A 23,558-nucleotide genomic window follows, 5' to 3' on the forward strand; every position below is an offset into this window, starting at 1 on the left:
TACAGGTATCTGTGAGTGAAAATTCTCAACAATATTTGATTATGAATACTCATTTGGGATTATATAAGTTTCATAGATTGCCTTTTGGTTGTCGTCAGCACCAGGTATATTTCAGAGGTTTATCTCTGAATTATTGGCAAATATTGAGGGTGTTCATTGTATTTTTAGATGACATATTGATTGTCGGAGCTACCAAGGAGGAACATGACAAGAGTTTATGTAAGTTTTATCAATTTTGCAAACAGAGAAATAGTTAAATTGAATAAAGATAAATGTATTATTGGTTCTAGGGAAGTACCATATTTAGGATACATTTTAAGTTGTGATGGAATTAAACCTGACCCAAAGAAAATAGAGGCAATTTTGGAAGCTCCAACCCCTCACTCTGTTCAGTCTTTAAAATCATTTTTGGGGCTATGTACTTATTACAATAGGTTTGTACCTCAGTTCAGCTCTATTTTATGTCCTTTATATAATTTAACCCAAAAGAATGTGGAGTTTCATTGGGCAGCAGTTCATGAAGAAGCTTTTCAGAGTATTAAGGAAGCTTTGGGAAGAGCTGATATTTTGGATAATTTTAACCCCAATGCTACCATGATTTTAGAAGTTGATGCTAGCCCTGAAGGAGTGGGAGCTGTTCTTAAGCAAGAATATAAGGGTAGAATTTCTACTATTTCTTTCAAAAGTAGAAAATTATCTAATGCTGAGTGTAATTATTCTCAAATTGATAGAGAGGCTCTATCCATTATTTTTGGAGTCAAGAAGTTTTCTGATTTCTTTTTGGGACGGAAGTTTGTTATCAGGACGGACCATAAACCCTTGACTCATCTATTTAACCCTAGTAAGTCTATTCCACAATTATCTAATGCTCGTATTCAAAGGTGGGCTTTATTTCTATCAGGTTTTGATTTTAAAATTGAGCACATTAAGGGAGTGCATAATACAGTGGCAGATGCTCTTAGTAGGCTACCATTGTGTAGAGATGATGCTGATTTTCATGTACCAGGAGAATATGTAAATTTGATTAATATTTTGGATAAGAATTCTTTTGATGTTACAATGGTAAAAGAATGTATAGAAAGAGACACTGTTTTATGCAGAGTAAGAGATTATGTAAGGAAGGGGTTCCCCAAGGAAAAGGTGATGGAAATTTGTATGTTACCTTTCTATAAATTGAGAAATGATCTTTCTTTGCATGACAATGTATTACTCTATAGGAATCGTATTTTGGTTCCTGAGATGTTGAGAAAGCGTGTTATGAAAATGCTTCACGAGGGCCACCAGGGTATTGTTGCCATGAAAGCTGAAGCAAGGTCTTTTGTATATTGGCCCAACATGGACCAAGATTTAGAACAAATAACTTCCAACTGTGCATTATGCATAACAAATCTCAAACATAAGGGCATTTCACCTTTATCTTGGCCGTCAGTAGATAGACCTTGGTCCCGCTTGCATGTAGATTATTGTGGACCCATTGACAACATGCAATATTTGATTATTATTGATTCCTTTTCTAAATTTATTGATGTCTATGCTTGCAAGAATATAACTTCAGAGGGTACCATACAATGTTTAAGGTCATGTTTTGCTAATTATGGTATTCCTGACACAATTGTATCTGATAATGCAACTTGTTTTATGTCTAGGGAGACTCAGAATTTCTTTCAGAAAAATGGTGTTAGACATTGTTCAGGAGCACCATATAATCCAAGTACAAACGGGCTTGCAGAACGGGCTGTCCGAATATTCAAAACTAATTTCAAAAAGTTTGATTGTAATTTGCCTGTAAAAACCAGAATGGCCAAATTTTTGTATACCTATAGACGTACAGTACAGTCCTTCTACTGGCTGCTCCCCAGCTGAATTATTGTTTGGAAGGAAATTTAAGGGTCCATTAGATGTTATAATGCCTAAACAAAGAGATGAGTGTTATGTTCATGAGTCTAAATTCAGAGTTGGCGATGCAGTATATGCCAAGAATTTTGGTAAAGGACCAGAATGGGTGGAAGCTAAGATTATCAAAGTTCTTGGTGAAAGAAATTATTTGGTTTCTGTAGAGGTTAATGGTATTTTGACTTGGAAGCGTCACCTTTCACAGTTATTTGAGAGAAAAATGTATAATACTAGAGTAACTGATGAACCGTCACTATTAGAAGATACAATGATTCCTTATGTTCCTGTAATTTCTTCTCCCCGTAATGTACAAGGATTAGAAGAAACAAATAACACTATTCAGAACTCGGGTATGATTTGTAATCCCAATGTAGAAGTAGTAGGATCAGAGAACAGTAATTGTGATACTGGTGCCATTGTAAGAAAATCTACCAGAGTAAGTAAGAAACCTAGGAGACTCATTGAACAAATTTAAATTTTTGTCTGTTAACCTAAGGGGGGAGGAGTGTAATGTATTGAGAAACACTACTCTCTCATTCTACTATGTTGAACTTTCTGGGAGTTGTTGTAGAAATCTCCCGCCATCCACGAACTGGGAAGCCAGCATAAGCATGGGTCTCCTTACTTGTAATTGATATACCATAATAAAGTACGTGAATGACCACCCTGTCTTCTTAGGACCTAAGTACTAAAGGACGAGAATGTAACAGATATGAAAAATTTACTTGCAACATTAGCCTATTACAATTCAAGTAAATCACATTCATGGGAAAATGTCACATTTTCTTGAAAAACCCAGTTTATGTAGAAATTAGTTACATAGTGGGTTCTTTCATAGCATCTCCTGCCTAAAAATTAACCTCAGAGGATGCACACGAGAAAATTGAACATGAAACTTTTGTTAGGGGCACATTGGATAGGATTTTATCACAGCTTAATTTCAGTAAGTGTAGAGAATTACAGAATCATGATTGATGTTCTCTTTGACTCTTATGTTGCCTGGCAATCTTACAAATAGCTCCGTTTCACACTTCTTTGTCTAGTAACTTACTACCAGTAATATCAAATTTTCTTTGGGATTCGTATTGATATCTGTTAATGTGGATATTTTTACGGTCATCAGAGACCTGGATAGGTTCACTCATTGTTAGAATATCAGCAAATTCATGTGAGTTAAGTCTGGTTCTTAATGGCTTTCTCCCTCCCGTATTTGGATGTTGTCTGAATTTACTTTTCCTTGTGACAAGTATAATTTCACTAACAGGCTGATTAATGGAACCTCGTTACAAGTACCCTGCAGTACGAGAGTTTCACATCGCATGCCCGAACAGATCGTCTACAACTTCAAAAAACCTGTTCGTCGCTGCGGACAACTGCAATGTGAAGGGAATAAGTACCATTATAAGTGAACAAGCTTATTTCGTGGACTTCTTGGACCGACACCCGTATCCTTTCGTTAATCTCGTTTTAATGCGGAATGATCCGGCGGCTGTCGGAATTGAATTGACTACAAAGGGACATACTTCTGACAATTACGACCAGAAGGATATTCAACTCTACGTTTGCTGGCGCAAGACTCGTGCTGGGGATGATTTTATTCATTGCGAACATATTCGTATGGCATAGAATGCAGAGGACAAGTATGGGCGCAAAATAGAACGTCGGACCCTGCCCAGGCAATTCCCCCTTGTTTTTAACCATTTGGAATTGGCCATTTCATTTGGCTATAGGTGGTTGTCTGGAACTGTGTAATGGACGAAAAGTTGTTCGAATGGTAGTTAAATGTGCAGTGGGTATAACCTCGGTCATGTATCATATATATAAAGTATCATGTATCCCAGATATAATAACAGAATCGAAATATATCTCTACGTGTACGCACTAGGAATCTATTTAAAGTGCACCTAAATTAATCACTTAGATTAGTCATTTATGTGAATCAGTTGTATTAAGTGCACATATATTGATCATAATTATATGAATCCATATAATATATATATATATATATGATATATATATCTATATATATATATATAAATATATTATAAATAAATCAGGTAGCCTATAATCAATGTTACCTTTTATCTTACCAATAACTGCAGTTAGCATAAAAATCAACAAATCAGTTAGCATAAAAATTAATCATTTTTATCACTTCATATATGAATTTTTATCAGTTAAAATATGATTTTTATCATGTTAATCTCTATTTTATGCAATTATCAGAGTACATTAGTATTTTCTGTAGCATATGTATCTTAATGAGTTGAAGTGAAAAACTGTATCAGTATATATCATGTGATCACTATTATTTACGAATATCATCATATGCATGTCTTATATCTTATTACATGAATCTGTATTTGTGTACACCATGAATTTTTTTGCTTATAAGTATTTTCTATATATCTATATATATTCAAATGCAAGTCAAGCTTGAGTAATATTCAGTGGTTGGTTTTGTAGCTGACCGAGCATTATGTGTTACATAATAAAAATATGGAATGTTATTCCATATATATAATAAACTAAAACTATGATTAATTAAAAACCAGTGACCCAAGAGGTCAACCAGATTGCTTGCAGGAATGTGATCAGACCAGAGACGATAAGTAGGCTAAGATGACGTATACAATAAAGCATGCTAAGATGACGTGTATAATCAGTCAGTGTCTAGTGCCATCAACTGTGGTCATTCATTTGTTTGTAAACTATAGCTAAAGCGTCTTGCTTGAGGCGACCACCGTGACCTATAATTCAAACAGCCTACGTGATTTGTAATCTATGTCATCTGTGTGTATGTTCGTTATGTTCGAGCTACTGTCTGCTTCCTTTATGAATTGTAAACCAGATTGTAGGGGAGAAGAGATCAAGCCATCATCATTAGAAGACCTGTCCATTTTTATCTGAGCTTCATAATGTAGAATCCAATCAGTCATCATCATTGGCAGACTTGTACAATTTCATCTTATAATCTCAAAAGAGTAGATGTATTTTTTGTACTCAGTGGTTTCTACTAGACCTATCATCATGAGTTTAACACATCTCCGTCGACCTAACCAGAGAAGATACTGACTTCGTAAGTTAAACTTAAAGTTATCATCAAACCCCAAGACACTCCAATGAGTATGGGAGTCTTAACCAACCGACTTAGCGTAAGATTATCGCAAGTCTAACATAACCTCACGGGGCACCTTATTATACAAGGCAACAGCCCTTAAACAATCGTAAAACAGTCCCTTGCCACAACGTTTTTAAGGAAACTACGGATTTGGTAGAAGACGACGACAAAGCGTGCACTAGATAATTATATTTAAATAAATAGTAAAACATCAATATTTTACATATTTATGATGATTAATTTGAAAATACTCGTTATTGAAAAAGTAACTCTATTCCTGACTCAAATTTAAGTAATTATTTTTCGGAATTAGAACGTTTTTTTAAGTCCTGTATTAGGACGTCACGGCATCTTGACTCTGTACCAATTGTAAATGAATTGTTATACTCAACTTTCTTGCAATCAGCTATTCATGTAATTGTCATGATCGTAATGCGCATATAAAATATTATATCATTATTATTTACTTTTTGGATATATGAAGATGTTTTACTGCCCTAGTGTGACGCAATCGCTTTCGCTCCCTGGGCCTCGTCTGTTTTCACACCATAAGAAATTAATGGGGCTGAATTTGCAATGACCAGAAAGTCATTAAAAGAGGAAAGTTAGCATTGAGCATTGAGGAGCATATTTTTTGATTGAGAAAAATACAAATTTATACAATAGCTAGCTTGTAAAAAATACTTGATTACAAAAAACTTGATTGACAACTAAGCAGCATACCTACTATCGGTTTCAGAGATAGTGCAAGCACGTTTTTTGGCAATATTTCTGTAATGAACACTAGTATCAGATTTTGCTATAGTGTATTACACCCAGTGTCGTAATTTATAAGGGTATCGTGAATCACTAATCGTAAAGAATAACAACACTTCTCCTTGTACCAAGAGACAAAAACTCCATTATCCAGAAATGGATACGAACACAGCAGTACAAAGCTCCACCTACCCTCTCCCCCCACCCCCACAGCAACCCCTGTCCTTCTTCCTTCCTTCACCTTCCCTTCTCTCTCTCTGAAAGTTGCTTCAGTTTAAACTTATTTTCTATGATTTTTCCATCTATCTATCTAGTAATAGTTTACATTGGTGGATATATCTAACGATTCAATCAAATTATAATTTAACATTTCATTGTGCATTTTATTTCACTTGGAATTCATTGTTGCCAATTGGTATGGTTCACCCTCCAAACTGGGTATAAGCACAGATATAAAAGCCTAGATGCCGCATCGGCCGCTAGCTGAATAGGCTGGCGCACGTCATCAGGCCCGCCATCTTGGGGCGGTAATTCAAACAATGCAGCAGGCTGCAGTATATGACGTTTTTTCGCCACTATTGCACGGATTTTCTTGTCTGATGGCTCGTTACAAAGCTTACATAATTCCCTACAAGGATCTAATAAAATAAAGCTGTTCCTTATTGTTTGAAAGTTAACTTACAATGACTTTGTTTTAGCAGGTAGGGGGAAGGGGGCTAGTTGTACACAAATGCTAATATTTACCCATAACTATTGCTGTAAACAATAATTTGAAATGCTGTGATAAGACAGCCTACGAAAAAAAATGGTTAAAACAATATTGTTTAAGGGCCATTAGGTCAATAGGGTAAAATGTTGGACACTAATTTGATGTTTCTAGATTTCTTTCACTGCATTATAGCTATGTAATATTAAAGTGTTAATCTGGTCCTTGTAATAAGAACTAAATGGCCAAGCAAGGCACATAATGAGTTTTTGTTGATGTTTTGATATAGCCTGCTGATTTCATATCAATGCATATAGATTATCATTACAATGTAGTATCATTAAACTGTTGGAAACAGCAATGAAAAAAAAAACTTGTTTAAACTGCTGGGAATATTTATAAATAAATGTACAGATGTACAATAAATGTTATATATACATTCAATGTAAGAACAAATATCATGAAAATAAATCAATGTGCAATACATTTTGAGAGTTGTTACTTCAAAGTATAGGCTTAATGACCCATAAGGCCACCCACAGCTTTAAATTTATACATGTGTGACCAAACCAATGAACAGTTAGCTGAAAAAAAATTAGACTGGCCTTATGATTGTGGCCTAGGCTGAAAGGCTCGGTGGGGGGGGGGGGGGGGGGGGGGTTACTATGACCGGGTATACAGGGTTGCTCGTCAGGATTGGCTCATTTTGGCAATTTTGGTCTATAGAAGTATAGAGATGGCCCAGGCCCTTATCCCAAATAAGGTATAATAATTTGGGACCTTGACAACAGGTCTAGAGATGAGCTATATTGAAACTGTTAATGCTTGCCATAATGATATATCCTAGTCTGAGCAAATTAAAGGTAGTTTTGTGAAAAATTTAAGTTATATATAATTATTTCACCATATAAAATTAGGTCTAGAGATAGGTCACTTTTGCCACTAGACGAGGTCTCTTGATACCCGCTAAATTTTCCAAAGCCAGGTCTAGAGGTCAGAATTCACTGAGGAGCATCCCGTTCCAAAAAATTGGAAGAACCCCCACCCCACCCAAGCTCAAAGGAGCAGGCAGAGATGCAAAGGCTAGATAACACAGCAATCCTAGTTATTCTAGGGCCTACTGTAGTTTATTTTAGGCTCAACCCTACAGTTTTATGACTTAAACTTGTAGGCCTGTGCCAAAAATTATATTGGGGGATTTTTTTAACAGAGCACTTCGAGAGACAAAGATTTTACTTAAGTTGCACAGATCCATAGCTGTAGGCCTACTTTAGTCATCTGTCTTATCACAGCATTTCAAATTATTGTTTACAGCAATAGTTATGGGTAAATATTAACATTTGTGTACAACTAGCCCCCTCCTTCCCCCTACCTGCTAAAACAAAGTCATTGCAAGTTGCAAGAAAATCCGTGCAATATTAAGCGAATAGTGGCGGAAAAAACGTCATTGCTGCATTGTTTGAATTACCGCGCCAAGATGGCGGACTTGTTGACGTATGTCCGGCCGGCCGATGCGGCATCTATACTCTGTTTTTTTTCATCTGTCCATCTGCCTGTGGTGTTTTTGTATGGCAACACTGCGTCCCGGGCTTTAGATAGTTACGCTATGTGTAAGTTTTAGGTAAATAAAAGGATATCTGGGTGTACATTGCAACTGAAAAGTGTTTTAATAATTTACTGTATGCGAATTACACCGTTAATATTCGAAATAGGATATTATTATAATCGTTGAATGTAAGCTGAATGTGACTATCTAAAGCCGGGACGCAGTGTTGCCATACAAAAACACCACAGGCGGGTGGACAGATGAAAAAAACAGAGTATAGGCTTTTATATCTATGGGTATAAGACTTACACAAAACGTGGAAATTGGTGAAATTAGCCTATGTATTGGAAGTATATATACATAAATATTAAAGCAATTTTATCATTATTGCATTACTATGACAACTAGAATTCATGGAAACAGTTTATAATAATGCATCAGCGTATGTGTGAAGCCCCACTAATGTGGCAAAACTGGCAACGATGATTTTGCCATCCTTAGCATGCAAACATTAAAGGTTATATTTATTTCTGGCATGCAGTTATTAAAAAAAATCAAAATACTAATATACTTAAATCAATGAAAAGTGCTAGCAAAAAAAATAATAATAATAAAAAAAAAAAATAAATTATAAACCACTAATCCGTTGTCTGCTCCGATGGTTTTCGGCAGCCAGATGTACGAAAAGGTTAGAAACATTGGATTGTGTCTACTTTAGAAATATCTGTAATTTTTCGGGGTAATTTAGTTGCAAAAAAGGGATAATAGACATGAATTAAATAAGCATTTTGAAGTAACAAAGTAAAGTTAAACTAAATAATGAGTAAAGTAAACAATTAAAGGAATAAAGCTTTGCACCTCATAAACAGTCGTCGTCTGTTGCTTGTAACTGTGTTTGTGGAGTGAGTACTTAGGAACCAGGAACAGCAATGTGGTTTAAGTGCAATTTGGAGTGGATGAAGACCAATAATGTGTATAATTACAATCAAATAAGCACTGTGGAGTTTCAGTTGCGATGGCAGTAAGGATAAAACCACTAATTACAAGGTAAAAATGAATACAGGTCAAACCATGACCCCGGGAATAACAAGTTTCATACTTTCACTAATATAGGCAACAAAATTTTGTTTCATTGTGCTGATTACAACTGCAATCTTGAGTAAGATCAATAAACGTTACATATATACGCTAACATTGTTCAAATGAGTACTGGGAAGGCTGTGAAAGATGGTGGATTGTCCGTGATTAGACTAGCCAGCCTGACGATAGCTGCCATATTGGATTTCAAAACTGCCTTGAAAACATATTGTACGAAGAGCTTCACATGCTTATTTTAGTTCTTATGGGGCTTTCATATATCACATTATGTTGACGAAACTTCAATATTTTGAATGGTATGCTTAAAGTTGTAATTGTATTCTTGTTTCACCAATTAAATATCGAGTGAATAAGACCTGGCTAGCGTGATGACGATGGATCGTCCGTGATTGTTTACCCTATTGCCTAGAATTACCCCTACCACAAAGAGTTAGCCTAGGCCAGTCTAGCTACTTGGAGTTAGGTTTGGTAAGATCTAAGTACGTATGGTAAATGACTGAACGGCGACATAGCAGCCACGTCTCTCGGAACGCGGCCACTTCCCGAAAAAGCGCTTGAATTATGCCATTATTTCGTAATTTAGGAGAAAACACTAAGTACTTCGAGAGGAACGTAGAGGTCTTGGTGTGCTGCCAGGATTGGCCACTATTGACCGATGCTATGTTGCTGCTCAGTCATTTTCCCTTATTAGAATTATCTTAGGTGTTACTGGTTTGAGTCCAAGGGGCCGAAATCACACTGCCCGGTCAGGGTACAGCATCCCAAGTGAGGTTAGGAAGGTAAGGTCTGGTTAAGTCACAACGTTCCAGGAAAGGTTAGGTTATTTTTTTTTATTAGGTTACAGCCAGTGCCAGACCACATGGCTGAATGGAAAATTAGTCCCTCCAATCTGTTACCAATATTCAGTTACTTTGGAGGCCGGGGTACGATGCCCGATAGCTAGGTCAGGGCATATTACCCTGAGTCAATTTAGGAAGACAAGGTCTGTTTAGGTTAGGACACTGCATTCTAGGAAAGGTTAGGTTTGCCCTGTTTTCACTGTAGGACTTCACACACCTTCCCATGTCTTCCTACTCTACATGTGTTACCATATCTGTTATTAATATATAATCCCTTTTATAGTAGTTTCAATACTGAGTCTTTGTTTACAATGTTAATTTTTATGTTTCAGCACTATGAAATTCCTAATTTGGTGGTAGATTTATTGTCAGATATAAAACATAAACAGTAGTGTAGTATTATACTGTACTATTATTAGTGTCCAGATAAAAGGCATATCCATGCATATTTTGATACCATGATCTTTCCAGGCTTGGCAATGCTGAACCAGGAACATTCACATCTTCTCCATCATTCAATGAGTCAAGTAATGTGTGCTTCCTATAGCAGTGGCTACTTCACAACTCTGGCTGGGATAGAGCCTTTGGGAAGCAATTGGCAAATGGAAATTAATTGACCAGACTGAATGTATGCCACGAAGGTGACATTTTGAAGATAGGTATGTGACTTAAAAGCCTTCAGTTCACAGTCTTTTGGGGGCAGGGGCCAGTGCTGCCTATATTGTGCTTGACTTCGATCACTAGTTTAGTGGTTTTTCTTTCTCTTCATTACCTTCTACAGGCAGTTCCTGGTTAATGGCAGGGTTGCAGGTGTTGGTTGAGCACCAGTAATCACATAACGCCGAAAGTTCCTGTGGTCCACTTAATGGCGCCGAACATCTGTTAACGTCGTCATTAGCTAAGCGCAGTAACGCTGAAACACTTAACTGATGCCGCCGTTAACCAGGGACTCCCTGTACTAGTACCATTTAAATTCCTTCTTAAGCTTTTGTACTGTTATTACTACAAATTTGGTTTATAAAATGTAGAAGGCTGCAGATTATGGGAAGCATAAAGATGTTTGATTTGCAGCATCCATGATTACGAAGCAAAGGCTACTTGGGGAGAACGGGTGGATTGACATGCTCCATGAAAAGCCAAATTGTTCTGACACGTAATACAAACCCTCGGTCCTTTACATAAGGAATTACTATTCAGCGCCAGCTGGACCGGTCGTAAGATTTACTAACAAGGTAGTTTGGCAGTAACTGCTTGTCCGATGGTCGGGAGTCCCGCCCGACTGAAGATAAACATATCACTTTGCTTTTGACCGCCGTCGGGTGAAGACATGTGCTTGCCTCTCTGCCTGACTCTGTCATGAGATTTTCAAAGCTGGATTACTTTTCAACCTTTTTCTATTAGAATAATAGTGTGAAAGTCATTGTAAGTACTCTGTTTATTATTATTTTTTAAAATTAATTATTGTGATATTGTATTGCTAAACAACATACAGTCCCACGAAGTGGAGAAGCCCCCTAGCCCCCCATCCAACCAGAGAGTTTGCCCTGGAGTGGGAGGCCGGAAGTGTGGGGCATTTAGGTCCAGTGATGCTGTAGATCCTAGGTGCCGAGGTTGTGAATGCTCTCAGGCCATTACTTGTGATGTTTGTGTCTCCTGGTCGGAGGAGCAGTGGGAGTTGTACGAGAAGAGGAGGAAGCCGCGTAGAACCACCAAGGTGTCATTGGAAAGCTCTCCCTTGACACCTCTGGTGACCGACACGTCGTCTTCCTTTCTCCCTCCTAGTCAACTTCCACGTATGGCTCTCTCTCCTTTGGGGGATGTGTCCCGCTCCGCCTCTTCACTTGATTTGTCAAGCGCAGAGGAAGGAGGGTAACACCCTGACCTTGAGTTGTACTCGGGGTCTTCTGTCCATTCAGGGTGGGATCCTTCCCCCTCTGAACGAACAGGAACCCCGCCTATTAACCCAACTCTTGCTTCTCCAGGTGTGTCTGCCTCCGCAGGTAGAGATCTCCAGCAGGTGTGGTGACCTTTGAGCCTTCCGGGCACTCCGAGTATCCAGGAGCTGATTCATCACCTGGCCGCAGCCCCTGTCACTCACGGGGTGGAGACGAGGAAAACCACAACAGTGACGACACCAGGTTATGCCGCGCCACCGCACCTGGTGTATACCCAGCACGTGACGACGTTCACCCCTTCGGCCGCGGTACAAGCCCCACCGCCGTACATGCCCCGGAGGGAGATGGATCCTCTGCTGCCTGGGTTTGCTGTCCTCGCCCTGCCCCCTGACTTCGAGTGCCCGAAGAGCTCTCCCCTGCACCATCCTCCTGTAGCTGTCGCCGTACCTGCTGTCTCCGTTCCTGCCCGTGGAAGTGCTGCCGCTCCTGCAGGTCCCTCTGGACAGGTGGAGTTGGGCTGTGTTACTACCGCAACTACCCCAGCTCCATCCTGGATGGAGGAACTGTCTGCTGTCCTGAAGAAGCTGGAGAAGAAGTCCAGGAAGAAGAGGAAGGTGTCATCGTCTTTTTTGTCGTTGTCTTCTGCCACCTCTTTCCCTTCGACTTCCAAGGCCTCCAGCCAAGGAAGAAGAAGGTGCCCCCCCCCCCCCCCCCCCCCAAGAAGTCTCGCTCAGAGACTTCTAAGGGTCTGTCCCGCTCTGGCGGGACAGGTGGGTCTTCTGCTAGTCCTCCCGTTCCTCTGGGAACGGGACCCATCTCTCCTTCCTCAGGGAAGAAGATGGGGACCGTAGAGGTACCAGCTACCACTGGTACCTCTGCTCCCGGTTCCAGAGGTTCCGCTTCCGGACCGGGAACCATCTCGGCTGCTTGATAGAGACCGCCACCGAGTGTACGATCACTGGTGCAGCCAGGAACCAGACGGCTGAGCATACTCACCGTCAGGATCCAGGCACGGAGCGGAAGGTTGGCAAGAGTCATTCAGGTGACTCACCAGACCGGCGATCGCTCTCGCAGCAATTCCCCGGTTCCCAGGGCTAACATGATAGTCCCACCATACTGTTCACATGTCGAAGCTGGGAAGAGGGTCCCCCCCTGGTCACCACGACCAGCCTCGGCTGCTTCTGGGACTGTGGCGCATTGTGAGGACGGTACTCGCTCTCACAGCGTTAGTGGACACTACCAGTCACCCGACCGTCGCTCCTACCGGGACTGGATGGCTCGCACGACTGGTAGCAGCTTCCCTGATGCATGAGACCGATGCTACCGTCTTTACGGTCCTGCCACAAGAGCCTACGATCCTGGCTTGGTCCTTGGACCCAGCAGATTGTACGCTCAAGTGGTTGGAGGAGACCACGAGGGGTCTGACGAGGTTCTTCCTCTTGAAGGAAGAGTGTCTCGAGAGTTGATTGGCCTGGATGGATCTGACGGTCCATTGCCTCAGGATGCGATCACCCCCGAGATACAGAGGCTCCTTTGCAGAGGTCATTGCGCTGATTTGTCAGCACAATGACCTCAGGGAAGGATCGGTGGTTACTCCCTCTGACCCACTGCCTCGCCAGCGGCGTTTCTAGTGCCTTCAGTAGACCCATTGCCGACCAAGCAGGTTGATCTGGAGATAGCTAGGCTAACTCCGGGAGTGCTTCATCACCTGCTGTCCGAGAACCTCTGGTTCTCACAGCAAGAGGCATTGGCCCTGGAATCTACTGCCATGGCAGCTTTCCAGGCCGTCTCCTAGCTGGATCTGTGGACCCTCACAGTATCCAGACTCGCAGCCTCCTCAGGACCTATCGTTCCCGAGGAAGACTCGGCGTTTGGGAGACTGCCAGTCTGGAGGTAGGGCCATATCCTACTTTGCCCACCAGACAGAAAACCTGTGGGCCAACCTGGTTCTGAGAAGACGGGACTCAGTCCTGACTCAGGTAACCAGAGCAGCTGGTCGAGAGGTAACGTTGGGTCTATGAAACGGACCGTTGCTGGGTTCCTCCTCTCCTCTCTTCACCAGAGAGATGGTGGACACTGGGGTGGAAAAGCCGAGAACTGAGGATAGTGACCTCCTAGTACACCAGGCTGTTTCAAAGACTTCTGGGCAGTCTCGATCAACTGCGGCCAAACCTCAGAGCTTGACTAGCGCTTCCTCCGCTCCCAAGATGCTGGCACTGTCCAAGATGCCGGCACCGTCAAGGGCAGCATGAGGGAAGACCCAGCCTTCCTCTTTCGCTTCGAGGAGTGAGGTCAGCCCTCCTCTCAAGCCTCCTTCTCTCGTGGGAGAGCGGCTAAGCGGAAGGGGAAGAGAGGGAAACGCTAGGGACTGTGTTCCCCTTCACCTGCTGCTGAAAGTAGTGGGGGTGCCTGGCAAGCCATTGGGCAACTTGGCAGCACTACGGAGCTGAGACCTGGGTAGTGGATGTCCTTCGGGAGGGATACCTACTGCCCTTCGAGTTGAGGCTACATCTCACTTCACACCCGGTCCACCTTCAGATGTACGTCCCTGATTCTGCCAGGAACGTAGCACTGAAACGAAGTCAAGACCATGCTGAGCAAAGAAGCTGTGGAAATCGTGCGAGATCAGTCACCGGGTTTCTACAGCTGACTCTTCCTAGTGGAGAAGTCTATCGGGGGCTGGAGACCAGTGATAGATCTCTCTCCCTTGAACCGTTTTGTTCGCCAGACTCGGTTCACAATGGAAACAGGGACGCTCAGTGCTCGATTCCATCAGGGAGAACAATTTCCTGCTTTCAGTGGATCTGAAGGATGCGTATTTCCAAATACCCATCCACCAGTCCTCCACGAAGTACGTCCGCTTTATCCTCGACGGGACGGTGTACCAATTCAGGGCACTTTGTTTTGGTCTCTCAACCGCCCCACAGGTGTTCACCCGAGTGTTCACTCTGGTGTCGGCTTGGGCCCATTCAGTCGGGATACATCTGATGAGGTATCTCGACGATTGGCTGGTCCTGGCGAGCTCCTGCTCGCAGTTGCTACGGGATAGAGATCGACTCCTCGACTTATGCCGCAATCTGGGGATTGTGGTAAATGTCAGGAAGTCAGATCTCAAGCCCAAGCAGAGGATAAAGTACTTGGGCATGCTGATCAATATGGTAGCAGCACGAGTCTTCCCCGCAGACTCGCGAATCAGCAGGTTCAGGGAGGCAGCCAGACGGTTCCTGTCATGACAGGAACAGTCAGCTCAGCAGTGGCAAGTCGTGATCGGTCACCTGTTGTTACTAGAGAAGTTAGTCCCTCACGGGCGTCTTCACCTGCGGTCTCTCCAGTGGAGACTAAAGGAGTGCTGGTCACAGGCACAGGATCCACAAACCTTCCCAGTTCCTCTCACGGAGAAGTAAGGGAGGACCTGGCCTGGTGGCTAGACGACAGGAACCTCTTGATAGGAGTGCCCCTGCGCACTCCCCCTCCGGAGATGCTGCTGTTCTCAGACGCATCGACGGAGGGTTGGGGCACAAACCTGGAAGAGTTGCTGGCTGCAGGAGTGTGGAACCATCACGACAGGCACCTACACATCAACTTCCTGGAACTCAAGACTGCGTTCCTCACACTCCAAGAGTTCCGGGAATGACTGATGGGACACTCAGTGGTGTTGCACTCGATTACGTCCCGGATTTCGTAGCGAAGACTCAGAACCCTTTGGTCCCTGATGCCAGGTTTGAGTCCTTCACGATCCCCTCCCTAGAAGACTTCACCAATATTGATGGGGATGAGATGCTGCTTTGTCTTGTGAGGGTGCTACGGTGCTATCTGAAGAAAACTCGACACCTCAGGCCTAAGTGTCGATGCCTCTTCGTTAGCACCGGGGTGTCCAAGAAAGAAGTGTCCAAGAACACTTTCTTTCTGGCTTTGTGGGGTAATCCGGAAAGCGTACGACTCTGACAGGAGTGCCGACACCAGTACCTTTCGTCTGAGAGCCCACGAAGTCAGAGGCATTGGTCCAACCCTTGCATTCCGCATGAACTTGTCCGTGGCACAGGTACTGAAGGCAGGGGTATGGGCCAACCAGACCACCTTTACCTCCTTCTGCCTTCGGGATATTGCCCACAGGTCCTTGGATACTTTTTCCTTAGGACCCGTGGTGGCTGCTCAACAAGTTGTGTAGCTTACCCAGCTCCTTTACTGGACAAGGTAGCATCTCGTCTCTGTGAGACTGCATGAATGGAGAGTGAATGAGAGTGTGACTGGCTTCTCTTCCTCCTCTTTTTCTTCCCTCTCCCTGCGGGCAGAAGGTAGCGGTCGTCACAAGGCTGGCCAGGACGATGATGCAGGTAAGCTACGTAACCGAGCTCCATTCTATCCCTTTCCTTAGGGATAGAAGCGTTTATGCGTCCCTTCCTTAGCAAGGGGCGAAGCGGACACCAGTAAGAGACAAACCCAATACTTTATATTTGGCTCTTACATAGGACCTAGTTCTTGCTTGCTATTCATAAGAGGTATGCTTGCCTCCCTCTTATGAATTGGCCCACAGGTCTGACCACTGGTCTTGCAGTGCACACTCCGATCAGTTGGACAGAGGCTTGGTCACCCCCCCCCCCCTTTTGCTCTTACGACCAGGGAGGGAACCCAGGTTGGACGAACACCAGTCTGTTCACAAGACTCAGATTCCACCCACCAATAATTGAGTCTTCCTTATGTAAAGGACCAAGGGTTTGTATTATGTGTCGGAACAAATCAAAGTTTTTGAAAGTAAATTGTATTTTTCCTAACAATACAAACCTGAGGTCCTTTACTCATGCCACCCCTCACTCTGTTCCTGGGCCTAAAGCAAAGTGATATGTTTACCTCCAGTTGGGCAGGACTCCTGACCATCGGACAAGCAGTTACTGCCGAACTACCTTGTTAGTAAAACTTACGACTGGTCCAGCTGGGGCTGAATAGTAATTCCTTGTGTAAAGGACCTCATATTATGCACTTTTTGACCAAAGCAGTCAGTGATGTACCTTTTAGGTACCTAGATGACTAGAGTGATTTAGTGGTTGTACTAGCCTAAATTAGAAACTGCATGGTGCCAGCAACCCCATCCTAAAACACTAGGGTATAAATATTTATTTATTCATTAAAGACTTGTGTATATATAGTGTATATGACATTTATTCATTTATTCACATATATTTTATAGAATATTATGTGCAAATATTATGTAATTTTTTAATGTTTAAGGGAAGAACTTTCTTCAAGAAAAACTTTAAATGATGGTAATTTAAATTGATTCAGCTTCTCATAATACATGTATACTATGTTCAGTTGGTTATGAAGATTGCATCACTTCTGGTTGTTGATCCTTTAGCTTGCTGGTGTCAAATTTGAAGTCACTTTTATCTGTGCTTATATTGCACTTCTTTTACTAACATTCACGACATCAGATATGCCACAGAGATTGCGTATCTTCCGCTAAATTTAGTTGCTAAATGCCGAGAAATGGGGCTTAATTATCAACGTTGCACTTGCTCAGTTTTACCATTGCTTTTGTGGAAAATATATTTTATGCTGTAAGAGTTGTAAATTCTGACCAGGTGCTTTGGTAGATTCATTGATCTTATTGCCCTTTCATGTGGAATGTCAGAATCTCCAATATGAGGGTTATGGAAGCCAAACAGAAACCTAGGGCTGACAAGTAGAAAGTCCCTTGCAGATGCAGCATACTAAGCACTACCAGTTCACTGCTGCCTTCATCTACCTGGAATGAAAGGAAACATAAAATGTTATTGCTGCTCAGCATGTTCTTGTTCTTGTTTGTTAGTAAGAGTTGTAATTAAATTTTGTAGCTTAGATGGTTACATTGTTGTTACAGAGGAACTATAAGCATATAGAGGAAACTGAGCTTCAGTGGCACAACTGCAACAATTAGCATTCATGGACTTTTAAAAATTGGCCTAAGTTTCCATTCGCGAGTTTTTTTTTTTTTTTTTTTTTTTTTTTTTTTTACCTTGACGTTTACAGTTCATTCATCTCTGGCAGGAGGTTACAGTATTGTCATATCAGGATAATTTGCCCTTTTGCCTTCATGAACAAAACTGAACTGTTTAATCATTAATTCACCCAACCTCCCATTTACTCATCTTTGTCAAAGGGAAAAGTAACATCAGTAGTTGTGTGAGCGAGTGTTACTCTCTCTCTACTCACATGATGTTTTGCTAACTACCTTGTTGCTGAGCTTCAGCAACTGGAACAGCTGCCATTGAAGGAATTTCCACAGAAAAGGCTTCAGATTTGTATATAAAAAACTAATTTATCCGGAATTAGCAATGCTACATAAGATTGTATCCATATTGCACTCCCTTTACTGTATACATTATGAATTCAGTTTTGCATCAGTATGAAATAGATATTTGAATACCCAGATGCAGAACTTAGAAAATATGCCTGTGTGACATGGGCTAATGGCAGAGAAAATCCATATTTTGTTATTGATAAAGGTGGCCTAGCAAGAGCAGTCTGTAAGGACTTCTGCACTCATTTATTAACATGTAAATTCACAGAAGACTTTAAAGAGTCATTCAAGAAGGTACTGTAGACATCTGTTCAGAAACAGTTATAGCAGAAAAGGCACGTTATTTTTATAATAATACATCGGACACTGACAAATAAAAGGAGACCCACTTAACATCAAAATTGGGACAGCACCTTTGTTAAGTTCCATTTGTTTAGATTATTCGTCCTTGCTTTTTTCGAAGACATGAAAATGAGGTCATCTATCCAGAACTTTATGAGTCCGCTTTCGATCACCCGCAGTTTCACCTCATCTATCCTTCGACGGAAAGGAGCGCCTTTTCTGCAGGGTAAAACAACAATCAAAAGTCTGTGGTAGAAGTTAGGCCTTGGGAACTGCTTATGATAAATTACAGACACGACCCTACTTATGAACATTCAACTATAAACATTCAGAGATAGAAACAAACAGGATTGCAAATTAAAATTGTGTTCAGAGCACTCCCAATAAGTTTTCTTTTTCTCCCCTAGTCTACACATACAGTACTTTATTGTTTTTTTTTTCATTCTTTACTTAAATAGGCAAGAAGAGTACAGTTACCAACTTACATACAAATGGCCATCCGCGTCTGGAATGTAACTTGTTTGAAATAGGGTAGTGTCCGTAGGCAGTCCCCGGTTATCGTAGGAGTTCCGTTCCAACTACTTGATGGTAAGCGAAAATCACCGATATGTATTGGCGCCAATAACTGCATATCGGCACATTTCGGCGCCAAAAATGAGCAATTTTCAGCGCAAGATAGGCCCCTTAAAACCAGATCGCTGATAACCATGGACTGCCTATAGACTTAATGTTATAATAATTAACATACGTATACCTGTGGCTTTTCAAAGTTTTGAAAGGTACCTCACCTGAAGCCCCATCCATATCCGCCGTAATTGATATACTCTGTTCGGCCCATGTGGAGTGGGGTGTAGCCTCGTGAATCAGTGTACTTAGATAGAATGATAGCCTTGATGTAGTACTTCCAAGTCAAGAAGGCATGGTGACCTTTCAGAACTCTTGTCAAATGCTCTTCAGGGGTCAAAGCCTGAGTTAGAAAAAAAAATGGAAAAAAGTACTTGTATTTTAAGGGTATATTATGGGGTGCTAGATAGAGACCATATAATAGTGGGCTCTCCCATGGCTTCTGTAATATAGCTTTATGCACAGAAGCACCTCAACAGACATTTTGGGAGTTTGGCCTTTCTGATAAGTAACAAAGTCTATTAAATAAGACCTTATATTACAGCCTGTGTTTGAATACTTTGAAGATACCTTACAGCTAATAGCAATTCCACATAGGTTCCAATTTATACTAACCTGTACTTTAAACTTATAATTCAGTTAAAGAAATTCATCTAAAATGTTATCACACCAATGGTAGCATAGGGAAAAATGGTCCTTTAAGTTGAGGTATGTATTACTGCTTGAGTTTGAGTCCCCAATATTGAGGAGGTCTTCTGTTGGTCAGTGGGTTTGAAACAGAGATAATATCTTCTGATGGAAGTAAGGGAGGCCAATTTGTGGCAGGATTCAGAATTTTGGTCAGTAATCATACAAATTGTTTGTGAGTCAACATCTCAACCTAATGGATGTCTGGACTTACCTGTTACATAATTATCTTTGCTTTTTGCTCTGCTGTCATTTTAGATGGGATGAATTTTTAGATAAATCTCTTGAATTGAATGGGAAAAATGGAAATACTGGTTGGCGGACTTACTGTTATCTGTAAGATATCTTGAAAGTACTTGCAGGCTATATAATAGTCATTGTTATCTAACAAACTTTCCTCCAGATGCCCAAAGCTTCTGTAAGTTGAAGTGCTGCGGTATCAAGAAATGTTTCTGAAGATGACCCAGAGATTGGTCATTGATCAGACACATTGCCATTGAATCAGTGCTGTAAACAAAAACTGGAGATGAGGAAACACCACAACAACGAGAGAAATAATCTGAAAGGGGGATAGATGAAGTCAACATGAAATTAGAATTAAGACAGTGACAATCAGTGTGGGGAAATGGATAGCTTATGAGCATTATCTTACCAAGATTTTTTCATAGACCTTATGAACTGTTGGGATTGTGCTTTCCTTAAACCATTCCCATTCAATGCCATAGGTCTCCTCCATCCCCCAAGTGTATCGATCCGCTTGAAGTAACTGTTCCAAAGTGTCTATGGTTGGAGACTTCTTGGGGACCGAGAGGTGGGCTATCAGAGCTGAGCGATAGGCCATTGAGATTAGGATAGAGAATATCCACCAAAATCCAATTATAATCTGTAATCCAAAGAGGTTTGAAGATTTTTGTGAATGCTTTTAGTGACTGAGTGAAATGTTATAAGAAACAAAAAGAATATTTTGGCAATAATATACAGTGACGTGATGTACATCAGTATGACTACTGGGGCTTGCAAACTCATTTGCTCTGGAGATCATAAATCTCATCTGAAATATCCCAAGTCATATGCTTATGTGTAAGTTGAACAGTTCCGGAAGTGGGGCTCTTATAAAATCAATAGCTCCACCTTGAAAATATCAGTTGGAGAGAATGCTCATTCAGATGTTATGAGCAGTGAGGAAGATTCAATTTTACCACCACAGATGAGCAAATATAGCACTGATGCTGGATGTTTAGTTTACAGTAGTTGAATACATACCCTGGCCACCTCTCCTATATCACAGAATTATAAGGCAGTTTATTTATGGCTGACAAAAAATATTGTAGAAGTCAGGGATTTTTCCATACTGTATTTTATCATGAAAAAAAAGCTTTTTACAAGCCAGGATAGTTTTAAGTTCATGCTAAATTTGTTTGTTCAAGCATGTGGTTGTGCTTGGACATGAAGAAGCAATTAGAATAGCAGAAGTTCAGTATGGTGTGTAACAAGAATTAACGCCAGTGGGACCTTGCAAACTGTAATAAAAATGTGGGAATATTCTCAGAGGATGCAAGACAGTAGTATACCAATTATAAACAGGGCAAAAGTACCTTATTAAATTTTGGAATCTTGAATTTAGTATAAAATTTTGTTCATGTAGCTGAATGGTAACAACATCATGGACCACTGGTATCAAGGTGCATAAACACCTTCAAGATGGCTTAATCCAATGGTGTATCTTTCTTATACAGATTAGTATAAGGAGTTGTAAGTTCCCTATTCAGGACTTCTGTTCAAAGGGTTTGTCTCACTTTGCAAACGGAAAGCTGACTCAAAAACTTTGATGAATATGATCATTGAGACAGCTTATAATTACAGGCAGTCCCCGGGTTACGACGGTCTCGGCTTACGACGTTCCGAGGTTACGACGCTTTTCAATTATATTCATCAGACATTATTTCCAAAGGGTTTTTTATTTTATTATTTGTTTTTTTTTTTTTTCTGTGTTCTTTTTTTTTGTTTTTTTTTATTTTTTATACTTTTTTTTTTTTTTTTCTTTCCTACGACGCCTACAACGCTCATCTGGCAGATGAAATATGACACCAAAAATGCAAAATAATCAATATTTGAAGTTATTTTTGATGAAAAATGCCATAAGAATGCAGTTTACATAGTTTTCAATGCACCCAAAGCATTAAAAGTAAGGTTTTCTTAGGATTTTTGACGATGTTCCGGCTTACAACAATTTTCGGCTTACGACGCATCTCAAGAACAGAACCCCCGTTGTAACCCGGGGATTGCCTGTATGACTAATGTAGCCATACCTTCAGACATGACTGTGAGGAGAAGAGAGAAGGTTAAAAGGTGCGAAGGAACAGCCATATTACCTGAAAAGTAGAGTTCGAAGGTAAGGTACTGTTCACCGGTGGATCCCCAAGCAAGATACCCCAAGAGTGTAGCAGAGCAGTGCTGAGTCTTAGAATTTGACCATTGAATATTTTAGTCCACAGTTTATTAAGCAACCACAGTCCAATTCCCACCACAAGGCTAGTAATCAGTAATGCTGCCCACAGTTCACCTGCAAAAAGTAATGATGGTTTTCGCCACTTAATTCACAAGTGGTTTTGTTTTTATTCTCAAATATTGCTCTTCAAATACCTCTTCAGTATCAAATTAATTTTACCTTTGGAATAACTACACCCAAAAAGAATGACTACTTATAATCCAGATGGCTGTTTATATGTTGAGTTGTTTGTGAGCTGGGTACTGTACTCTACAGTACTGTACAGTGGTCCCTCTGTATTTGCGGTGGATGCGTACCAAACACACACACACACATATACCGTGAATAGTTAGTACCCGCGAATGTTTGGAACCCCTATAAAAATACTAAAAACAATCTATTTTGTTAGTTAAAACTCAAGAAAAACCCACTAACAATGTTTATACTTGGTTTTTTTAAAAGTTTTATCACAAAGTGCATTTTATGATGAAATTGATAAAAAAAAAAACAGGAATTTGTGGATATTTCTCACAGAAAAATACTGCGAATATGCGAATTTTCCGCGAATAATGTGGGGAAACATTCCTGAGAGAAATCCGTGAATGTGTGAGTCCGTGAATCCGGAGAACGCGAATACGGGGGTCCACTGTAAACTATACATAGGTACTGTATGTAAAGAATAGGCATGCAAACAAATTTGAAGATACGGTTGGCAAAGGAGAGTGTTCTGAACACAGTTTTGATATGCCATCCCATTTTTTCGTACCTGAGTGTTTGCAAGTTGAAATGTTCTTAAGTAGGTTGATGTCTGTGCTGTATATGATAAGTGCATCTTCCTCAACCAGAATTCAAACCTCTGCCTTTTGGTTTTGACACTGAGGTGTCAACTGACTTGATCCACTGCAATCAGGATAGATATCTTTCTTGATAGTGTAGTGGGTGAGTCAACTGTCAACACTTACCAGTACCAAAAGGCATAAGTTATAAGTTTAAATCCTTGCGAGGACAGATGCACTTGGCATCTTTGTGTGCAGGTTGTCTGCCAGATATAGTGGGTATGGAATGGTGACAAATACCATGTTTTTGACATGAATTCCCCATTTGGCATTTTTATAGCTAATTTGAGTACAGTCAGTGATAAGAAGAATCAAGAAACTTCTATACAAATAAATACTGCTGAAATAGCCATTATTTTCAATAAAACATGTATTAATGAAGGTCTTCTTCCAATAATAATAATAATAATAATAATAATAATAATAATAATAATAATAATAATAATAATA

At 40.8% G+C, this 23,558-nt stretch overlaps 1 protein-coding gene across 1 annotated transcript; it reads right to left on the reverse strand.

The window, feature by feature from the left end:
- Positions 1-17,169: 17,169 nt before the first annotated feature.
- LOC135207720 (uncharacterized) lies at positions 17,170-22,287 on the reverse strand. The gene is made up of 5 exons (XM_064239551.1): positions 22,157-22,287; positions 20,437-20,667; positions 19,262-19,440; positions 18,545-18,692; positions 17,170-17,597 (listed from the first exon to the last, which is right to left on the reverse strand). The coding sequence occupies exons 2-5, from the start codon at positions 20,623-20,625 to the stop codon at positions 17,457-17,459; spliced, it is 657 nt and encodes a 218-aa protein (XP_064095621.1). The 5' UTR covers positions 20,626-20,667; positions 22,157-22,287; the 3' UTR covers positions 17,170-17,456.
- Between the last annotated feature and the right edge of the window lie 1,271 nt (positions 22,288-23,558).

The sequence above is a fragment of the Macrobrachium nipponense genome, chromosome 34, assembly GCF_015104395.2.
Source record: "Macrobrachium nipponense isolate FS-2020 chromosome 34, ASM1510439v2, whole genome shotgun sequence".
NCBI lineage: Eukaryota > Metazoa > Arthropoda > Malacostraca > Decapoda > Palaemonidae > Macrobrachium > Macrobrachium nipponense.